This window comes from Myotis daubentonii, chromosome 5 (assembly GCF_963259705.1).
Source record: "Myotis daubentonii chromosome 5, mMyoDau2.1, whole genome shotgun sequence".
NCBI classification, from domain to species: domain Eukaryota; kingdom Metazoa; phylum Chordata; class Mammalia; order Chiroptera; family Vespertilionidae; genus Myotis; species Myotis daubentonii.
Window position 1 is genome coordinate 55,803,433 of NC_081844.1, and position 23,360 is coordinate 55,826,792.

The 23,360-nt window shown below is 36.9% G+C and overlaps 1 protein-coding gene across 10 annotated transcripts in view; it reads left to right on the top strand.

The window, feature by feature from the left end:
* LRBA (LPS responsive beige-like anchor protein) overlaps nucleotides 1–23,360 on the top strand; it is a 593,124-nt gene that overhangs the window by 422,813 nt on the left and 146,951 nt on the right. For all 10 annotated transcript variants that reach the window (XM_059697845.1, XM_059697843.1, XM_059697844.1 and 7 more), the window contains 2 exons: nucleotides 3,306–3,421; nucleotides 7,951–8,063. In XM_059697845.1, the coding sequence (XP_059553828.1) occupies nucleotides 3,306–3,421; nucleotides 7,951–8,063 (229 nt within the window). The remainder of the gene's footprint in view (nucleotides 1–3,305; nucleotides 3,422–7,950; nucleotides 8,064–23,360) is intronic.

Sequence of the window (23,360 nt, forward strand, 5' to 3'; positions counted from 1 at the left end):
TTTATTCTGAGCCAGCTTTAGCTCTGAGGCTCCAGCTCTTAGGCCTCTGCTCCTGAAAGCAGGTATCTGGTTTGTTTAGGTTCTACAATCGAAACTCTGTATCAACTCCAGGTCTGAGATCCCGGCTCGCTGAAAGCTGGTTTCTAGGGTTTTGTTTAGCTTCTATTTTTGTAACTATGTTTCAAACTGCCAGCTCAGAGGCCTGCAGCGGCAGGCGGGGAACGTTGGAGTCCTCCGTCACTGAAGCAAGCAAGCCTCATGTTAGTTTCAAGCTGCCTGGCTGCTGGCCGCCATCTTTGCTGACAGTTAATTTTCATATCTCGCTGATTAGCCAATGGGAAGGGTAGCGGTCGTACACCAATTGCCATGTTTCTCTTTTATTAGATAGGATTGTTTTATTTTGAGCCAACTGAACTTCTGTCTGAAGAAACTAGAAAAAGAGGAGCAAATGTAAACCAAAGTGAGCTGGAAAAAAAAAGCAGGAAGGGAGGACATCAATGAAAAGTAAAAGTAATAAAGAAAAATTGATGTAATGAAAAGCTGTTTTTCTGTAAAGATTAAACAAAAATATAAAACTTATAAACAAAGAGAAAGTAAATACTAATTACCAATATCAAGAATGAGAGACTATCACTATTATCTTCTCTGATAGTAGGTACTGATTCATCATCAATACAATTTTGTTAACAAATTGAAAAGTGTGAAGAGAACCAGTGGGATTTTTCTGTTGATTGCTTTAAACATATTAGCTGTAGAAATTTAGTTTACTTTTAGCATACCTAATTTTGTATTGATTTGAGTTGTTTTTTATTAGTGTTTATTTCAATTTTTTACAGTAATATCTTATTACAAATGCACTTGAAATAGAATGAATAAACAACAGTCAGGCTGTTAGTCATTCTGAGGCTGGATGATTGTCCAAGGTGAAGCTCCTCTTGTCAGTGTTCCCCACCAAGTCCACCTCTCCACAGGCTGCTTGACTGTCTGCATGACTGGGAACTTACTTTACTCAGAGCAAGTTATCTGAGGAAATGCAAGGCAGATGCCCCAGTTTCTTCTCTATGACCTACCCTTGATAGTAGTACTGTGCCTTCATTTTTGCTGCATTCTATTTGTTACAAGTGAGTCATTAAATGCAGCTCATGTGCCCTGGCCAGTCTGACTCAGTGGTTAGAGTGCAGGCCATGTACCAATGGGTCTTGGGTTTGACTCCCAGTCAAGGGCACCTGCCTGGGTTGCAGGTTTCATAGTAGAGGCACATATGGGAGGCAACCAATCAATGTGTGTCTCTCTTTCTCTTTCTCTTCTCCTTCCTCTTTTCTCATCCCCTCCCTCTTCCTTCCCTTTCACTCTTTAAACTCAGTGGACAAAATATCCTCAGGTGAGGATTAACAACAACAATAAAAAATACAGCCTAGACTCTAGGGAAGAGGAATCAAACTTCACCTTTTAAAGAGGAAGTATCAAAGAATTTGTGGACATGCTTTAAAACTACTAATGATCTCTGCTTTTAAGTAATCAGGGCACATAAAGAGGCCCCTCTGGGTTATAAGGAATAGTTGCTTTACAATGCAAATCAGGGTTTTGATTAGTTAATGTTTTAATATGTAACTAGATGCCTGATGCACGAAATTCATGCAAAGAGTAGGCCTTCCTTCCCCTGGGCTTCCCTTGCAGAGAGAGGCGCCACCCACCCACTGTAGCCTGCTGGTAGATGGCCTGGGCCTCCCTCTTTGGGACAATCGTGGAGCCCCCAGTTGATCGCCCCACCAGCCAGTGGCCTGAGCCTCCCTCCATGGGGCGATCATGGGGTGATGGCTGGTCCCCCAACCAATACCATCACACCTGCCTTGGCTGGCCTGGTGCCAGTGGGTGTCATAGCATGGTCAGGGATGGTCATCCAGATGGTCGTTCTGCTATTTGGCCATTAGGTCGATTTGCATATTACGCTTTTATTATGTAGGTTGGGGAATTTAAGGGTTCAGAAGGAAGCAGCTCAGAATTGTATAGATTTCCTTATCTTAATAATAAAAGATTTATTTTTTTCTATTGTAAAAAGGTTTTATTTATCACCTAATAATGTGTTACCATACTTGGGAATTTTAGTAATGTTTTCCTATAGTTAAAGCTAAAAGTCTTAACTCAATAAATCTGTCACTTAAATATATTTCCAGCACTTATAATGGTATATTTTATATTCATACAATGGAATACTGTTTAGCAGTCAAAATAGATGAACAACTAATACATGCCAGCACATTGATGAACCTCAAAAACATTTGTGGTTAGTGAAAGAAGCCTGATGCAAAAGACTACATGATTTTAATTCTTTTGATCTGAAATGTCCAGAAAAGGCAAGTTTATAGAGACAAAAAGAAAATTGATAGTTGCCTAGACCTGGGGATAGGAATGGTGATTAACTATAAATAGGCCCAAGGCAAGTTTTTGTGGTGATGAAAATGTTCTCAAGTGCACTGTGGTGACAATTGCACAATTCTAGAAATGTAATTTTAACAAATCATTGAATAGTATACTTAATAATAGGTAAATTTTATGGTATGTAAATTACACCTTTGTAAATAAAGCTATTTAAAAAATAGCTATCTTGTCCTGAGTTATAGAAGAACTGTGACAACATACTTACCTGAAATTCTATGCCCTGAATAGAATAATTAATCCTGCTACTGATTTCCCAGTGCTTCTTATTATTGGTTGGTTATATCCATCGTTATTTACATTGCATCAAGAAAACAGAAAACATCTTCTATTAAGATGTATAAAAAAAATAAGGTTTTTTTAACCTCTATCCTACCCTTGAATAGACCACTAAAGAGTTTACTATCCTCTTTTCCCTGTTACAAAGGGTATGCAAACATAATATTTAGCTGTGTGAGGACAAATGTGTTATCTTTATGCAATGACTATTAAGATGGATAAAAATATTAATACAATTTTATATGTATTTTTAAGATACTATAATTCCTTTTATATCAGTAAAGCAGTGAATTATTAATTATCCTATTATTAATCAACCTATGGAGCCTAGATATTATAATGGCATTGTAATAAAAGCTTACCTTAATGAATAGTACATGTATAATAGACCTGTGGCTAATCCACATCATTTGTTTAATCATTAATTGTAGATGGAAACATCTCTAGTACTCATTAGTATAACATAAATAGAACTTTTCAGAATATACTGGTATCATTTTGAATAAGTAAAGATATTCATGATTTATTATTGTGGTATAATCTTAAGTTCAAATTGATTCTACATCAATTTCCTTTTTCTTTTTTTACAGGCGTATCTCATTAGCTAGTCCACGTCAACTTTTTAAAGCTTCTAATATGACTCAGCGATGGCAGCACAGAGAGATTTCAAACTTCGAGTACTTGATGTTTCTCAACACAATAGCAGGTAACCTAAACTCACATGTTGACTTATTTCAAATCGTAAACTGTTTACTGTGACATGATTAGATTATTTTGATTACTGATATATGTAGCTTATTTTTTATTATTACTAAGTAAATATACCTTATCAAGAGTAATTTTGATAATCAAGTTTAAAGCTTTGTATACAAACAGTTGGCTACTTGAGAAAAATAAAAAATGGGTATACACAGTCTTTTCCAAAAATATAAAATGACAATTTACAACTAACTATTCAATATAGTAAGAATGGACTCACTATGGAATTGAAGGAATGAATATCCATAACAAATCCTAAGAATCTTTTAACAACTTAATTATAAATGTATTATGTGTATATTTGTGTGTATGTGTGTGTGTGTGTGTGTTTGTGTGTGTGCGCATAAAAAGTATATATTCCTAAACGTCAATGAAAGACAATTTGGAAAAAAGAAAACTGTGGTTAAATATTAAGTAAAGGAATATTATGACCAATATATGAAAATATAAAGATTAAATGGTCCTGTAAAAGATCTATAATCATATAATACTAGGGGCCCGGTGCACGAAATTCGTGCACTGGGTGTGTGTGGGGAGGGGAGTGTCCCTCAGCCCAGCCTGCCCCCTCTCACATACTGGGAGCCCTCAGGTGTTGACCCCCATCACCCTCCAATCACAGGATCAGCCCCTTGCCCAGGCCTGACGCCTCCGCCAGAGGTGTCAGGCTTGGACAGGGGACCCCCATCTTCCCCTGATCACTGGCTCTGGCCCCTGCCCAGGCCTGAGGCCTCTGACCCAGGCTTCAGGCCTGGGCAAGGGGACCATCATATCCCCCCAATCCCCGGCTCAGCCCCCCGCCCAGGCCTGATGCCTCGGCCAGAGGAGTTGACCCTCATCACCCTCCGATCACCAATCACTGGATCAGCCCCTTGACCAGGCCTGAGGCCTCCCGCAGAGGTGTCAGGCCTGAGCAGGGGACCCCCAGCTCCCTGCGGTTGCAGGCTCCGCCCCTGCCCAGGCCTAACGCCTCTGGCCTAGGTGTCCGGCCCGGGCAGCGGGGACCCGCAGCTGCAGCGGCCCCGCGATCGTGGACTCCGCTTTAGGCCCAGGCAAGGGACCCCTAGCTCCCGGGACTGCCAGCTTCGACCGTGTCCAGCTCCCATCGCTGGCTCCACCCCTACTTCCTGCTATCACTGGCCAGGGCGGCAAAGGCGCCTGATTCTCCGATCATGGCTGGGGGGCAGGGCAAAGGCGGCCCCAGGGCCGCCTTTGCCCTGCCCCCCAGCTCTTAGCTCCCCCCTGGGTTTCTGATCACTGTCAGTGGCAGGGGGCTTCTTCCTGCTTTCCCTTTCGCCTCCCTGCATTGTGCCTACATATGCAAATTAACCACCATCTTGTTGGCAGTTAACTGCCAATCTTAGTTGGCAGTTAACTGCCAATCATAGTTGGCAGTTAATTTGCATATAGCCCTGATTAGCCAATGAAAAGAGTATCGTCGTACGCCAATTACCATTTTTCTCTTTTATTAGATAGGATTATTAAAGATTACCTATTGAAACTGTTCACTTTTAAAGACTAAAGAATAGAAATGTGTCATTACTTTTTATTTGTGATGATTTGCCTAAAGAAAACAAGGAATGTAATTATGAGACATTTGAGATTTAGGTCAAGAATCTGACAGAGTTTATATTTGAGGCACAAAGGAGATAAGAGCATAAGGCATGTTGCTTAATCTCACAGAAGTTATTTTAAGTAAAAAATGGGAGCATTCACCTGATTCTAGAGCAAAGGGGTATAGAATCAATAAAAATTACAAAATAACCCTGGCTAGGTGTTAGTTGAAGCACCACCAAAAGGTTTCAGGTTCAATTCTTGGTTAGGGGCACATACCTAGGTTGTGGGTTGGATCCCTGAGCACGATGGCAGGCAACCAATCAGTGTTTCTCTCACATAGGTGTTTCTCTCACTCTCTCTCTCCCTGCCTCCCTCAAAGATTTCATGTTTGAGTAAGGATAGATATTACTTTAATTAACTGTGGAGGTAGTTGGGAGAGAAGTTATTTCATGTAAAACTGAAGGCATAACCCAAAAAAAGATAAGTGGAAAATTATGAAGTAAAGCTAAAGAACAATTAATGGTATGGTTATATGCACACACATACACAAGATATTTATTATATGTAAAGTAGTCCTCCCTATTCATGTGGCAAACGTTCAAAGACACCCCCCCAATAGATCCCTGAAACCACGAATAGTACCAACCCCATTTATACTATATATTTTTCTCTATATACTTATACTTTACAGCTTGTGACTGTCAACATTACTGCGTTGTGCTTTAGAGCCATTATTACATAAAATAAGTGTTACCTGAATGCAAGCTCTGAGATGCCCCACAGTCAGTCTGATAACCGAGATGGCTGCTGAGTGACTAAGGGCGAGTGGTGTCTACCAAATGGATGTACTGGACAAAGGGATGGTTCATGTTCAGATGAACAAAGCAGGATGCTGGGAGATTTTATCACACCACTCAGAACGGTGTGCAATTTAAAACTTATGAATTGTTTATTTCTAGAATTTTCCGTTTAATATATTTGGACCACAGTTCAATGAGAGTAACTGAAAATGAAGAAAACAAACCATGGATAAAGGGGACTACTGTATATGTGCATATATATGTGTCTGTGTGTGTATATTTGTGTGTATGTGTGTGTGTGTGTGTGTGTTTGTGTGTGTGCGCATAAAAAGTATATATTCCTAAAGGTATAATGAGAAAGAAAACTAGAAAGGTTGTGTGGAATTGACTTTCTGTCAATTTGAGGAGTTAGCAGTCAATTCATTGGGAAACTTGTGAAAGTTTTTGAACGAATGATAATAGAACTGTGTGAAATGGTAACTTGGAGGCAGGATGAAGGATACATGGGAGTGGAGAGAGACTAGGCAGAATCAAATTTAGGAAGCAATTATAAGTAAAAAGAAATGAGGGCCTACATTAGAGAGATGACAGTGGTAATTAAAACATAATGTTAAATAAGAATTTACAGGGTACAAACTGTTTGATATCAGCTTCCTTGCTTGTCATTAGTTTGGAGAAGGTATAGGAGAGTATGGCAGCATTCGGGAGTGAGAGGAAGTAACATTGATAATGGTGTTCATTATGTTCAGAGGATCATTGGTTTTGAAAGCTGTCACAGAAATTTCAGAGTAATTTGGTGCAACTCCTTCATTTTACAGATGACTAATGACTGCCCACAGGGCTGAAATCACTTAAACTTGGTTGATTAGTTGGTCTGTTGGTTAAATAATGGCAGAGAAATGAACCTAGTTTTGAAAAGCTCTAAGAATTGCAAATTATTTTTTTAAAGTTTTAATAAAGAATATTTTATTTGGTGCAGGCTTTCAAGTAAAAAATAGTCAAAGGTAGTTTATGAGAACATAATCATGGGGGCCAGAGTATCTGTATTTGAATATAGTTTGACCATTACTAGTTACTACATCATTTTGGGTAGATTAACCTTTTGTGCCTCAGTTTTTTCACATGTAAAATGGGGATGACACTAATTTCATAGGGGTATTGTGGGGATTAAATGAAATAATGTATGGATAGCACTGAGAGCAATATCTGGCACTCAAAAAAGTTATTTTTACAAAATTATACTCTTGAACCTTCTCATCATTTTATTTTATTACTAGAGGCCTGGTGCACAAAATTCGTGCACTGGGGTGAGGGGGAGTGTCCTTCAGCCCAGCCTGCACCCTCTCCAATCTGGGATCCCTCTCACAATCTGGGACTGCTGGCTCCTAACCACTCACCTGCCTGCCTGCCTGATTGCCCCTAACCGCTTCTGTCTGCCATCCTGATCACGCCCTAACCGTTCCCCTGCCAGCCTGATTAACACCTAACTACTCCCATGCCGGCCCCGATCGCTCCCAACTGCCCTCCCCTGCAAGCCTGGTCTCCCCCAACGGCCCTCCCCTGCCAGCCTGATCTCACCCCCAACTGCCCTCCTCTGCTGACCAATTTGGTTCAGATTGGTCAGTTTCTATGCCAGTCAGCATCAAAAGCTCCACCTCCTAGGCAGCCATTGGCTCCTAACAGTTGACCTAGATTTGGTTCTGATTGGTCGGTTTCTATGCCAGTCAACGTCTCTGGGCCTATCAATGGGGCCTGATCAGAAAGGCGGGGCAGAACAGCAGCCCTGGTGGAGGCCTGGAGAGAAATGGTGGCACGGCTGCTGACAAGGCCCAGAGCTAAAGAGAGGCAAGTACTGATCAACAGCTGCCACAGAGGCTACGGATCAGACCCTGCTTCTCTCTTTAGGCCTCTCTCTGGGTCTAATTTGCAGCCCCCTCAGCAGTTAGTGCTGGGTCACTGTGCCTGCAGCCATAGCAGTCAGTGCTGGGTCACCATGGCAATCCAGCACTGAATGCAGGACTGACTCCCAGTTGGTTGAGCCTCCTGGTCGTTGTGGATGTGACAGACCCATGGTTTTTATATATAAGGATTTTAGATTGAGTGACTGTTTTTTCTCTTCCAGGACGGAGTTACAATGACTTAAATCAGTATCCAGTGTTTCCCTGGGTCATCACTAATTATGAATCAGAAGAATTGGATCTTACCTTGCCAAGTAACTTCAGAGATTTATCTAAGGTAATTTCTCAGTAATTATCTGAAATATAATTGTCTTACATTTAAAATATATTTGAATATATTTAATTTTCACATTACTTTTTAAAAATCTTTTAATAATTATAACTTTAGTATATTTATCTTTTAAATGTATGTTAGTATTCTCCAGTTTAAAATTGAAAAATTTAATATACAGAAAGACTTGATGCCAATTAAAAATATTAGCTTATATATATTTTTCCATATGCGTTCAAAAAGACATTATTCTCAGATAGCATCATCTTCTAATTGTGTTAGTACTGTATAAAACTTACAAAGAAAATCGTGGAAACTTCTCATCAGTACTCTTATAAAAGGACAAGTAGCCCTTCACTATTGCAGCTCTCCTAACCAACCTCCCTGCTACCTCTTTCTCTTCTCGCACCCATTCCTTGTTCCAACGGATTCTTTTTAAGTTTAATGTTGAATTGTATAACCCCAGTGCTTAAACTTTTCTTCACTTATTGGAAGCAGAACAAATATTTCCCAAGTTAGAGCTTTGTTTTCTCTGCCTTCACTGTTCATCTCCCTGCTTTGTAAGCAGCTGACTGTCTCCTCCTTTAGATCACCTCCTCACAGAGACTACTGCTGACTGCCTTTTTCCCATTAGTCCGTTCTGTTTCTTTCCAAGCACTAAAACATCCTGCATTTTACGTATCTTTCTACCTGTTTTTATTGGTTCTTATCTCCCTCACTAAGCTTTTTTTATAATGATAGAGTTCTTGTACATAATTATTTCTCCAATGCCTAGCACAGAGCCTGCCATTCAATAGGTGTTAAATGAATTTAATAATAAAACACATATGGCATTTCCCCCAGTTATAAAATATTAATATTAAATGTATTTGATTTTTTAATATGCTGAGCTAAATAAGCTATTCTGAGAAAGATAAGTATCACATGATCTCTCACTCATATGTGGAATCTAATGAACCAAATAAACTGATGAACAAAATTGAGGACTTTATTAGTTTGACGTGTGTAGTGAGCCATGAAGTAGGACAGTAGTAAACACTGGACACTATTCTTGGGTAATTATAGCCTAGACTCTATTATTTGAATTTCATGTAAAGAAAAGTAAAATTTCATTTTTTGTTAATTTGTTAAAATGTAAATGTGCTTCACAATATAAATCACATTTCAATAAATAACCTTTCTAGGGTTTTAGAATAATTGCCCTTTTTTTTCTTTTTCTTAACTGAGTCCTTCAGTTTGGAATTCTACTTAAACACATAGCTTATTAAGACTTTCTTGTGCCGTAAAGGATTTTTTTGTATGCTCCTCAAGATGCAGTTGGAAGTGAGATGGATTGTGGATAGGGTCCATGTTTCTGTCTTGATGGAACAGTTACTAATGGTGATAAGTGGGAGCCTGTTTGTATATTTCTACGGAGGCTGTATTTCTGTCTTGTGCCATCATTGTCCCTGAGCAAGAGTTCCTGCAGCCTATTACCTGCTCACACCACTGTTCCTTGCCGACTGCCTCCTTTCTCTGTCCCTCATCCTTGTTCTCTGTCCCACTAAAAATCTTGCCTGGCCAGAGAAAGCCACACATTTATTTTTAAATGTAGGCTTTATGATGTTTTCATTATGAGAATTCATAGAAATGATATTAACAAAATGCTGTTATAGATTATTTGCCAGCTAAACAGGATTCTTTATTAAAATTGAATTTTATTTGTATATTACTTTTAAAGCTGTTTCTAAGTAACCTGCCAAATACTTTTGTTGGGTAGGTAAAAGACTGTTTTAGCTATAACTTATCTTCTGTATGTGATAAATGAGGAGAGGGACCAGTTCAAAATCAAAACAAGAGTTGCTTTCATTAGTCTCTATCCATGTATTTCATATCCACTATAGAAACATAAAAATACCATTTTTGTGATTTAGTGCCTTAAATTTTATCTATTTTTATATTATAAGATTTTGTAAAAGATTTGTATTTTGGGCTGAGGAAGGAGTGTTTATAAAGAGTGCTTACAATAAGAACTGAAGGTTACACAGTTGAATAGCAAACAATAGTGTAATTAGAAGGGCTGGGAAGAAGTGGGGAGCTCTAACACTCAGCCACATATAGGTAAAATCTCCTTTCATACAAATGGAAACAATACTTAATTGTTTCCACTTGAGTATTGATGGAAATAGTGAGTTTGGAATTATGACATTAATTTTAGTGAAATAAAAATATCATATACTTGAAAATTATAATTTACACATATGGAATACTGGTAATTGTTTATAAAAACATTTCATTCCTGTTGGTTTTAAAGACTGCCACAATGTGTACAGTATGATTCCATTTTCAAATATCTGCTTATGCACATATTTTCAGGATGCATCTTATATGTGAAGTGAGCTATATCTCCATGAATAATGACTATAATAGAATTATATTAAAATTTTCCCATAGTATACATTTAACAACCATTACTATTTGTTTAAATAAACTTGCAAAATTGAAGAAAACATTGTGTGTAAAGCTTAATTTAAAACAAACAGTTCTTATCCCTATTCTTGAATAGATAATATAGCCTGACTAGCTTGAAAATTTCTTGAATTATTTATGCATATTTATGTCCTTTAATTTTCCCAAAGCTGGTTTTCAGAGGGGTTTTTGATACACGGCTACAATTTTATTTGGCAATCTCTTCCATATTGCACAGGGAATTTTCTTTCTCAAGCTGAATTAATGTAAACAACACTCTTTCCTCTGTATTATTTTTTTCTGATAATTTTTTTTGATGAAAGAAAATGTCTGAAGAGAACAATGCAAAAAATGTTTTCTTGAAGTTACAAAATTTTATTTTATGTACAATTGTAATAATTGCAAGTTAGTATTGTCAATCTTTTAGGAAATCAGATCTATTTCAGTCTGAAAAATCTGATGAAAATTACATCTTATCCTGTATTGAGAAAGCCCTCCTTTAACATAATGGTTTAATTCTTTCATAGCTGGAAAAAGTAGGGGTCGATTTTGAGGCTGATTTTTTTTTGCCTCCACTTTCCCAGGCTTTACATCATGAGTCTAAAATTCTTCTGATGAGAAGACAGATCTAACCATGCATAGACTTTGGAGTGACATTAATTTGTATTTTATAAATATATATTGATTTTTATATTTTGACAACCTCCTTGACAGAAATAAGAAGCAACATTCTCTTTTTGTCCTTTATAAGAAATTATAATTAGGGTTGGAATATATTTACAAAATGTCAGACCATAAAAACAGATTATGATGGCTGAGTGTCTCGGTACCAGGGCTTTCTTTGTAGATGAGGAAGATTTTCTTGCTACTGTGATTTACTATTTTTCCTTAGTAGCAGAGGGGTTGTGTAAGCCAATTTTCTAAGTGAGGAGAAACCAAGAGAGTCTGAGGCAATCATTTCTCTACTCATCCATCCACATCATAATTTGGGAATATTGAGTATGTACTGTAATCTGGATGCATATTCTATAAAACAAGTATGTTCTTAGATTGAAATGCATTTGATTTTTAATAATTAGTTTTTACATTTTAAAATGAAGGAAAATACTGAAAGAGAGTTTAAGATAGAATCGAGAGAAAAGAAAAACCATCCATTTTTCATCTTTGGAGGATAAGCATAACGTGAGTTATTTTGGTTCAGAGGCAGAAACATGAAAACATTAGGGGAAGATGATCCTGTGCTGTATTCTCCTGACTCCTATTTTGCAATGTGGAAATCTGAGGAAAGTTTTCTATCATCAGATCTTCAAACGTAATGTTAAATTTTTATCCAGGCCCCAATAAATCATAGTTTCTTCTTTTTTAACCTATGTTACAATGCTTTACCATTCACACTCTGTTAAAACTGCAGCTTCCATTGCCCTTATCTGGATCAAAATGTTTCTGAAGAGTAAATTCTCAGATAAACTGAGAACTAAGGGACAAAGCTCTCCTGAATCTATTTTCTTGCTGATGAGTTCTTAGTGGTTTTCTCTCTCTCTCCCCCGCTCCCTCCCTCTCTCCCCCCCACGCCCCCCTCCCCCCAAGAAAAAGTAGGTGATTTTCTCTCTTGGTCTCTCATTTATCTCCTACCCTTTGGTTGTGTATTTTTATATGTGAGATATTTCTCTCTAACACACATATTTAATATATACAGCATGCATCTTGACCTGGAATTGACTACCGACGTTTAACTGTTGTTGATCAGACAACACTTCTTTATCTCTTTAAGTTTTAAGTGCTGTTTCTGACAAATGCCAGTCCTTTTAGTCTGTTCTGTAACAGATATACCGGGAATCAATATACCATCTAAATGTCACAGAGGTAAAAGAACACTCTTTTTTGGGGGGTGGGGGTGGAGAGGGCGATATTGTTTAAGTATTGTTATAACTTTCACTTTGTTTTCTATATATTGGGCTTCAATCAAACCACAGGAATTCAGACTTAAAACAAACCTTATGATATTACAACAGTAAATACAGTGTTTAAATAAAATACAAATGCACAAAGAGAAATTTAAAATTACCTCACACTTGGATATTTTTTGTTGGCTGATAAAATATCTTAAACATATTTTAATCTAAGGCATCAAACATAGATGCTATTATGTCGACATTGATTTTAGGGATTTTGTTATAAATTGCATTCCCTGGTCTTGGGGGAATTCACAGCCTAATAAGCAGAAGAATGACATTGGGATAGTTTAGCATATATTCGTAGTGTTGTGAGTGAAGCTCTGGTAAGTGCCTTCCACTGTAACAAACCTTTTACATATGCTGTCTTCATTAATTCCCTCAACAGCACTGTAAGGAATGTGTTATCTTTATTTCATAGATAAGGAAACTAAGACATGGTGAGGTTAAGGAACTCTCCAAGGTCACACATTTCCAAGTGTTAAAGCTAGGGTTTCATCTCAGACCTGTGTCTGTCAGTGAACTGGTATATTTTAGGTATAACAAGAAAGAATAAACTTATATTTATATCTACTTCTTTCCAAAATCTATTCTTCCCTTTATCTGAACAAAAAGCAAGAGGTTTACTGTTTGGAGAAATTGTACCAGAGACTTTTCTAATTTGAGAACGCCAAGAACAGCAGAAGGTAATGAATGGAACACAGGGGGATTAACTAAAAGCTTAATTACTGAATGTGAAGGCACCCAGACCCTTTTGCTGTCATGCTATCAGAATTCTGGCAGGCAGGCCAGTACTAACCCCACCCTGTAAGACAGAGGATTAACTACACTAATAAAAGAGAAAAATGGTAATTGGCGTACGACGCTACCCTTTTCATTGGCTAATCAGGGCTATATGCAAATTAACTGCCAACTAAGATTGGCAGTTAACTGCCAACTAAGCTTGGCAGTTAACGGCCAACAAGATGGCGGTTAATTTGCATATGTAGGCACAATGCAGGGAGGCGAAAGGGAAAGCAGGAAGAAGCCCCCTGCCACTGACAGTGATCGGAAACCCAGGGGGGAGCTAAGAGCTGGGGGGCAGGGCAAAGGCGGCCCTGGGGCCGCCTTTGCCCTGCCCCCCAGCCATGATCGGAGAATCAGGCGCCTTTGCCGCCCTGGCCAGTGATAGCAGGAAGTAGGGGTAGAGCCAGCGATGGGAGCTGGGCACGGTCCAAGCTGGCAGTCCCGGGAGCTAGGGGTCCCTTGCCTGGGCCTAAAGCGGAGCCCACGATCGCGGGGCTGCTGCAGCTGCGGGTCCCCGCTGCCCGGGCTGGACGCCCAGGCCAGAGGCATTAGGCCTGGGCAGGGGCGGAGCCTGCAACCGCGGGGAGCTGGGGGTCCCCTGCCCAGGCCTGACACCTCTGCCGGAGGCCTCAGGCCTGGTCAAGGGGCCGATCCGGTGATTGGTGATCGGAGGGTGATGAGGGTCAACTCCTCTGGCCGAGGAATCAGGCCTGGGTGGGGGGCGGAGCCGGGGAGTGGGGGGATATGATGGTCCCCTTGCCCAGGCCTGAAGCCTGGGTCAGAGGTGTCAGGCTTGGGCGGGGGGTGGAGCAAGCGATCAGAGGGAGATGGGGGTCCCCTGCCCAGGCATGATTCCTAGGCCAGAGGCCTCAGGCCTGGGCGGGGGCCAGAGCCAGTGATTGGGGGGAGATGGGGTTCCCCTGTCCAAGCCTGACATCTCTGGCCGAGGCATCAGGCCTGGGCTGGGGCCAGAGGCGTCAGGCCTGGGCAAGGGGCCGATCCTGCGATTGGAGGGTGATGGAGGTCAACGCCTGAGGGCTCCCAGTATGTGAGAGGGGGCAGGCTGGGCTGAGGGACAACCCCCCCCCCCCAACACACACACACACACACACACACACCCTGTGCACGAATTTCGTGCACCGGGCCCCTAGTATTATATATTATTCTTTGGGAATATTGACTTGTTCAAGAGACAAGACCTAAAAACTACTAACGTTTAGGGATTCTACTTGAAGCTCACCTGATTTCCCTCCAATGCAGTCTACCGGTTCACGTTGCTACTTACACAGCATATACTTCAGTCAGCTCTTTCAGGTTTCATTTTAAAAATGAAAGTATGCCCAAGTGTTAGCAAACACATAAAGATAGTCTACCATGTGAAAGGTGACAAAGACAAAACAAACAGAAAAAATAAATGAAACCAGAAAAAGCAAAGACAATTTAAGAAACAGAAAAGAAACAAGAAAACTCTTACAACAATAAAGCTATTGCATTGATAAAAAAAATTATGCTATAGGAAGTGGAATGTATTGCAGATCTTTTCTAAAAGGAACATCAAAATGATATGTGAAAAATAGCCTGGAAAGATGAAATTAGAGGACCAGAGAGGAAATCTTCAGATTTATGTAGACTTGTGTCAGTCTGCCTCAGTTACTAGTAAGGGACCATTAGACAATTACTTAATTTTGAGGGGTCTTATATAGAAAACTATATAACTATATATTGTATTCTATAGTGTTTATATAATACTGAAGAAAATATGTCATGGGTACACAGACCTTTTTAAAGTTTAAATTATTACTTGTTCAATGTAATGTAGTTAGTTTAAAATATGGCTGTGCAACTCTTTCCCCAGAATGTAAAATTAAGTTCAGGAAAGTGTGAATGCATACACACACACACACACACACATACATAAATATACACACACATACATATATATACACACACACATATGTACATATGGTTATAAAATTAGAAAACAATCTGTTTTGTGTCACTATTTTTTAAACTTTACTTTTATTAAGTATTAGCACTCTGTATAGCATAGTGGGTTTTCTACTGGAAGTTACCTTCCAGTGAAAGTTTGTAAATGACTAACAGAGGTTAACCTTATACTTTATTTAAGCAGCCTTCAATGACATTGTTTTTTAACATTAGTCAGTAAACGATAAACTGAACTAACTGAAATGGATTGTGGTTAATATTACTGTCAGGGTGATGAATAATCCTGACATATACCAGCAACACATTGCCAGTCAGTAATCCTTCTCCAAGTTAAGTATTTATTCACTAATCATCCTAAGTTACTGTGGTGTGGAGTGAACATTTATTATTATTTATAAATGGATTGTTTTTTATATATAACATTACCAGTTTTATACCATAATACTTCCTGTTTTCTTAGTTTAGTGCTGGGTATACTAACTTGGTTAGATTCAGAGTAGGGGACATGTATACTTACCATGAACTTACATAAAAACTGTTTTAAAAATACCTAGAAAAAAAAATTTTTTTAAGTTCAATAGGTACTAGTATTATACGTGTGATTTCAGGCTGGGATATTTTTTCTTTTTATAGAGAGTTAAGTGCAATAGGTTTCTATATATACTTGTATGTGTCAACTTTTCATTCTTGTATTTTCCTGTGATACTCAACACTTACATGAATATGTACTATGCTTTTCACAGTGGGTAGTATAGTAACTTATCTTTTAGTCCACATGTGCACATTCCTATCCAGTTCTTTTTTAAAAACGTGAGTTTTATAACTGAATGTATGTTATATATGACCCATTTATAGGGAAATAATTTAATTAGAAACTTTTTATTTCTATATGACTTTATTTTAAACTGCCCCATTTTCAGAAGAGGAATTCTTTTAAATGAGTCTATTATTTATAATGTAAACCAAGTTTTTGAAAGTAGAAAAAGGGAAAATTCTGAAAACAAAAACCATAGTTATCATTGGCCCACTATGTAAACTAGAATAGACAATTAAATAGTTACCCTTTTTTTAAATAAAGGAAGAAAAACAAGTAGAATTTTATTGAGAAATATATTCTGTTAAACTACGTAAAATTATTTACTTTAAAAATATGTTTTCCTGTATAATTAAAATATAAAACAACCACAAAAACAAATGATTGATTAGGTTAGTGATTTTCAACCTTTTTCAGCTCATGGCACACATAAACTAATTACTAAAATTCTGCAGCACACCAAAATATATATTTTTTGCTGTTCTCACAAAAAAAAGTAGGTATAATTTTGATTGATTAAAAAATAGTAATTACCTACCCTTTATGCTCCAACATTACTTTTTTTAAAATTGGGTATCTATACTTGTATAATACAATAAGGATTTCTGGTACCAAGATTTAATCAATCAGACCCAAACTTATTAGAGAGGTTATTAGAAAGGGTCCAAGTCCTATATGATTAGGGTCCTTATGAGAAGCTTAAAAATACCAGGTTAAAGACAGACATCAAAGAAGAGAACACTCTGTGGTGATAGACACAGAAATTTGAGTTATGTTGCCATAAGCCAAGGAATATCTGGGTCACAAGAAGCTGGAAGAAGCAAGGAAGGATCTTTCCCTAGAGGCTTCAAAGAGAGCATGGCTCTGCAAATACCTTAATTTTTGATTTCTAACTTTTAGAACTCTGAGACAATATTTATTGTTTAAGCTGCCCAGTTTCTTTTACTTTGCTATAGGAGCCCTAGGAAACTAATACAGTACATACACATTTTGATTTATGTTTTATTTATAAATGAATATCTTCCTCATTATGTAGTGCCCCTCTTTATTCCTAGTAATACTCCATGTTCTGAAGTTTACCTTTTCAGACAGCAAATAGCCATTTTGATTATTATTTGCAGTATATTTTTAGTCATTTTTTAAAAACCTATGACTTTATATTTAAAATTTATTTTTTTGTGGACAGCATACAATAGTCTTGCTTTTATAGCCAATCTGATAATCTCTGTATTTTATTAATTGGGTTTGAGACAACTTATATTTAATGTAATTTTTATATAGTCAGTTTAATTGTACAATCTTGTTGTTTTTTAGTCCTCACATCAGTACCTTGTCTCCCTTTACCTGCCTTCTTTTAGATTAAATGTTTTTATGATTCCATTTATCTGCACTATGGCTTATTACTTATGGTTTATCATATATACACTAGAAGCCCATTGCACGAAGATTCGCACAATAGGCCTTCCTTCCCCTGGCTGCTGGCACCGGTTTTCCTCTGGCACCCAGGACCCAGGCCTTTGGTCCAGCCACAGCGGAGAAGCCAAGCCTCGAGGCCTGGGTCCTGGGTGCCAAGCCTCTTCAGTCTTCAGTCTTTGCTCTGCGCCTGCATATGCAAATTAACTGCCATCTTTGTTGATTTAATTTGTATAGTTGCTCTGATTGGCTGGTGGGCATAGTGGAATGACACCAATTTGCACATTTCTCTTTTATTAGTGTAGATAATTTAGTGGTTTATTGTTTGAAATATACACTTTTAACTTATGATAGTCTATCTTTAAATTATATAATACAACTGCATGTTTAGTTTTCAAACCTCATCACAGTATCCTCTTATTCTCTCTATTCCAGCCTTTGGAGCTATTGTTCTCATTTTTCAGCTAATTATTCTCTAAACTCAATACATTGTTACTAATTTTGCTTCCAGCTTTTAAAGCAATAAAAATAAGAAAAAAATGTTTTATGTTTACCCTGAGTGTTACCCTGTCTGATAATCTTTATTTCTTTGTATGGATATATATTTTAGTCTCTTCTATTTATTCTAAAATATTTAATATTTCTTGAAGTGCATGTCTTCTAGCAATTAATTGTTTCAATTTTATTTTAATCTCAAAGTATTTCACATTGATTTTAAACAATATTTTCACCCGGTACAGAACTCTAGATTGACAGGTAATGGGGAGAGCATTAATGCTTTTAAGGTGACTTTTTACTGTCTTCTGGCTGGCCTAGTTACTGAAAGTTTGTATTATTATAATTTTCTTCCTTTCTGTTTAATAATGTTTACTTGTTTTTCTTTACTCTGGCTTTAAGACTTGTTTGTTCATCTTTGATTTTCAGCTCTATGATCTCTCTTCTTTGTTTGTTTGTTTTGTTTTCCTGCTTTGAGTTTTTAGAGTTTCTTGAATCTGTAGTTTATTTCTTGTTATTAATTTTGAAAATTACTTATTCATTGCTTAGATATTTCTTTTGCTCCTTTATATCTTTCCTCCCTCTGAGACTCCAAGTACACCTATATTAGACTCTCTGATTTTGTCCCATAGCTCTTGGTTACTCAATCCTGTTTGTGTTTTCATTTATCTTCTTCATTTTGGATCATTTCTATTAACCTACCTTCAGAAATGATTATTTACTTAGCTGTGTCCAGTCTGAGCAGACTAAGCTCATCAAAAGAATTCTTCACCTCTGACAACTTATTTCAAGCATTTATATTAGATTATTTTTCTATAGTTGTCAGTTCTGCTGGAATTTCCCACCCGTTTATATAAGTTTTCCACCCTTCCACTAGTTCTTTTAGTTTATGAATTACAGTTATTTTAAATAATCTGTCAGGTACTTCTAACTATGTGTATTATCTCCGAGACTAATTTGTTTGATTGCTTTATCTGTTCGTAATGTGTCATTATTTTTCCGTTATATTCTAAGTGTCTCATAGTTTTTGGTTGAATGCCAGCAGAGATATGATATGAATACTATTTTATGCCTAGAAATGGGGGTGCCTCCTCCTATGTCAGGCAGTTTATGTCGGGAGTTCAGTCTAACTAGTCAATAGATGAGCTTGGTTGAGTTTGTTATTGTCATTATTACATTCAGTGCAACACAGACTTCCAGTTCCTCCTTTTGAGTCTGTACTTCAGGAGGGCCCTGTGGTGCTGTTCCTTCTCAGTCTTTCAGCAGACCCTCTGTACCTGTGCCACAGAGAGGTTTTTCTTTCTCTTTCTTGCTTTTTTCTAGGAGTAGATTGCCATTGTCATTCATTGTAAAGCTTGTGGTAGAGGTAAGGCAACTTTTCCTTTCTGTTATGATGTGTTTGTTGTTTTTATTCTTTTTTTCTTATTTTCTCAATAAGAAAAAAAGAAAAAACTAGCTGAGTTGCTCAGCTAGTTTCTGGATTTCTTTCAGAGGGAATTGTTCCATATATAGATATAAGTTAGGTTTCTCTTAGGAGGACACCATCTTGGACTGGAACTTCTGATTTTAATGGTCTTATATGATTCTGTTTACAAATGAATAGGTTTTGATATATCAGCTTTGGGTGTCTTGGTTGTTTATCATTTTCATAATTATTTCTAAGACTTTTTTTTTCCAGTTTCCCTTGCATTGTTAAGATTGCCTTTGGGGTTATGCTAGCATTTAGCTCAACACTGGCATTGGATTAAGAGATTATTTTATTCCATTTATGTAGCTGTCTGAAATTCAGATAAAAACCTATAGTAAAAATCACTTAATATGAACCATAGGTGAATAATAAGTATAAAGGCATTGCTATTAATTCTACCAACATGAGCATTTGAAATGATTTAGATTCTACATAGGCACAATAAGTAAAATGAAATACTTTCTTTTCCGCAAGATGTGTTTATTAAATTGAAATAGTATAGTGAGTGTATGTTTAATGCTACTTGCAAGAAAGTGTGTTTTCAGGGGATTAGAAACTGCTCTGGTACTGAGAACAAAAGTCCTTATTTGTTAACTGTAAAAGCCACACTGGTGTGCCAGTGGAATTTTTTCTTGACAATATTACATAAAATGTAGAATGCATGAAGAAAAGTACCAATCCATTTCAGCCATATAGAGCATTTGACAAAATACCTTAAAAGCCAAGGTTGTGTAAAAATGCTGATCAGGCTATTTGTTGCAATTGCCATTTAGATAAAAGAGCTGTTACAACTGACACAAAATAGTTGCTGTACCTCCTAACAGTGGCAACATTGCTTAAATGACAGAGGCTCTTTCTTTATTTTCTTCTTTTGGAGGGTAGGAAAGGCAGGTGGTGGAGATGCACAGAATAAAATTCATTTGGGTTCGTGGATGGGGCTATACATATTTAAAAGTTTAGAGGAATGTAAAGCAATACACTTTGATGACAATACTTACCTTTTTTGTTTACTTTTTTTAATAAAAGCTGTTTTTGTATGCATAATTTTGGTGTCCCAAGACAAAATACCCATATTCCCAACTATAAAACCTCCACTAAGTGATATTCACATAAAAAAACGTAAATTGTATTTTTTTTAAAGACAATCTAAACCTCCCATGAAAGGATTCTAATGGCCTTACAGATTTGGCACCAGTGTTTTCATCAATCTACACAACCCAGATCATTTTAGGATTTATAGTCAATTTAGTTAGAGTTTGCTCTGGATCTTGTCCCTGTCACCAACTTGGTAACCAACCAACAATAGTCATCTAACTTCTCCCAGACTCATTTTTTTTCCCAGTGGTAATTTGGGAATGCTAATAGGTGTGTATATTAAGGGATTGTTGTGAATGTAATGATAAAATTTATATGAGACCTGAGGACCATTGCTTATATCCAATAAATAGTAGCATTGGCATTAAATAGAATGGCCCCTTTAATCTGCATATCATAGTTATTTCCTGTAATCTTTTAAAACCAAATTGTTACCATCTTTTATGATGTCACATTTCCTGGTAGTTCACCCTCTTTCATTTTTGAAGTTAGATGAAACTAACATTTAATCTGACATTTTTATAACAAAAACCTTTTAATTCATATAGCATTGAGTCAACCACTTTTTCTTTTCTTTCCCCCCCTTCCCCTAGTTTTTAGCAGTGGCTCTCTTTCAACATCTATAGACCTTCCCTCTTCCAGGAAAGAATAAAATAATGTATGACCTCTTTTGTCCATGACCTCGTAAATGCTGTAGGATGGACGTTATATGTAATCAGAGAATTAAAGGATGTTTCCAATTCCCTAATCATACCAAATGAAGATGACATTGGCAGATGGCTTTAGGCCAGTCATCAAGATCCTAAAGTAGCCATGCTCTTTTGTTTGCCTTTCCCGAGCCCCTTTTGACATTTCTCCTATACTCCTATATACACACAAAATTTATCTATATGATACACTTTCCCTTAGCATTTACAAAGGCCCTATTTCTGAGATTTTATGCTCCAGAATGATTTACTTATTTGTTTGTTTGCTTATTTTCTGTCTTTTTTCTTTCATCTTCTCATCTTCTGCTTCTCATGCTCATGTTAGCTTTCATTGATTTTCTAAAGAAAGCCTTCATAGAAAGATGTAAAAACCTCTTTGCAGACTTGGATTTTAAAAGAGAAGTTTGTTAACTCAAGAAAATTTCTGCTCTGTAAAATTACTCAGATTTCTTGTCAATTCCCTATAATTTCCTTACTCTAAGTAACTGTAATCATGGTCCAGCAGTTGGAATTTTTCACGTCTGCAAGGTTGGTAATAAAATGGAACAATTCACACATAAATCTCAAAAGGAAGAAGGAAAGAAGGAATTATGGTGACAGTGATATCAATTACCTTAATAGCAATTGTACTTATTGAGGACCTTCTTTGTGCCAGTATTGCTTCTTAACCCTTTACATGTATTATTAACCTTTAAATCAATCCATTAAATAAATATCATTTCAAATTGGGTAAGAAATAGGGAATTTGTTGAAATTAGGAAGAACAATTTGTAATACAACAGTTTTAGATGGATAAAATGGCCCAAAGACCAGATTTTGAGAACTAAGTTTTTGTTTCTCAGATTTATATTGATTTTCAGCTATATTACGCAATATACTTCTTGTCTTCATTATTAAAATAGTGATATCTAGCTAACATATTTGTTGTAAGAATGCATAATAATGTTTTATAAATTGTAAAATGTAAGTTGGGGATATTATTCTTAATTATATAACTTCAGGTGAGATTTCCTGAAATTTTAAAAAAGAAAAACTTCGAATGTATCAATATAAAAGACTTTTATTTTTACCACTAACTTTTGCTAGTGATTATATGAGAGTCTGTTGTGTGTCCTTGAAGGGGTCTGTAAATCCAAAACTATTTTTTTAAATTAATGTAGTAGAAGATGATTGCAGTGTACTTGATATTTAATGTAATTTCATAGTAAAATTTGGGGGGCCTTTGGACTTTTGTAAAATAATTTTGGTTTTGCTTATATTCTTGAGGTAAGTGTTTTTGGGGGACTATTGTGTACTATTAGGCTTCTGACATATAATGCACAGTGTAAGTACTATATGTACCAATGGAGGATTATGATGTTTTATTACATTCTTTTCTAATAGAGTCCACTGATCTCATCAGGCTTGTTTAATGGATTTTAAAAAATATTTTTTTTAAAAAATCTTTATTGTTAAGAGTATTAGAGATACCCCCCTTTGTTTTCCCCATTGCCCCCCTCCACTTTGTTCCCGCCCCAGGACTTCACCACCCTGTTGTCTGTGTCCATAGATAGTGCATACATGTATACAAGTTCTTTGGTTAATCTCTTCCTGTGCCTCCTACCCCTTCCCTCTGAGATTCTTCAATCTGTTCCATGTTTCCATGCCTCTGATTCTATTTTATTCATTAGTTTTTTTTCCATTTGATTTCTTTTTCATTTATTTTGATTTTTAGATTTAATTGTTGATAGATAAATATTTATTGTCATTTTATTGTTCATTTTTTTTCGTCTTCCTCCTTCTCCTCTCCCCCTCCTCCACCCCCTCTTTCTTTTTCTCTTCCTTCTCCTTCTAAAGAATACCCTTCAACATTTCATGTAATACTGGTTTGATGGTGATGAACTCCTTTAGCTTTTCTTGTCTGTAAAGCTCTTTATCTGACCTTCAATTCTAAATGATAGATTTGCTGGATAGAGTAATTTTGGTTATAAGTCTTTGCTTTTCATCACTGAATATTTCTTGCCACTCCCTTCTGACCTGCAAAGTTTCTGTTGAGAAATCAGCTGATAGTCATATGGGCACTTCCTTATAGGTAACTAATTGTTTTTCTCTTGCTGTTTTTAAGATTCTCTCTTTGTTTTTAACTCTTGGCATTTTAATTATGATGTACCATGGTGTGGGCCTCTTTGGGTTCCTCTT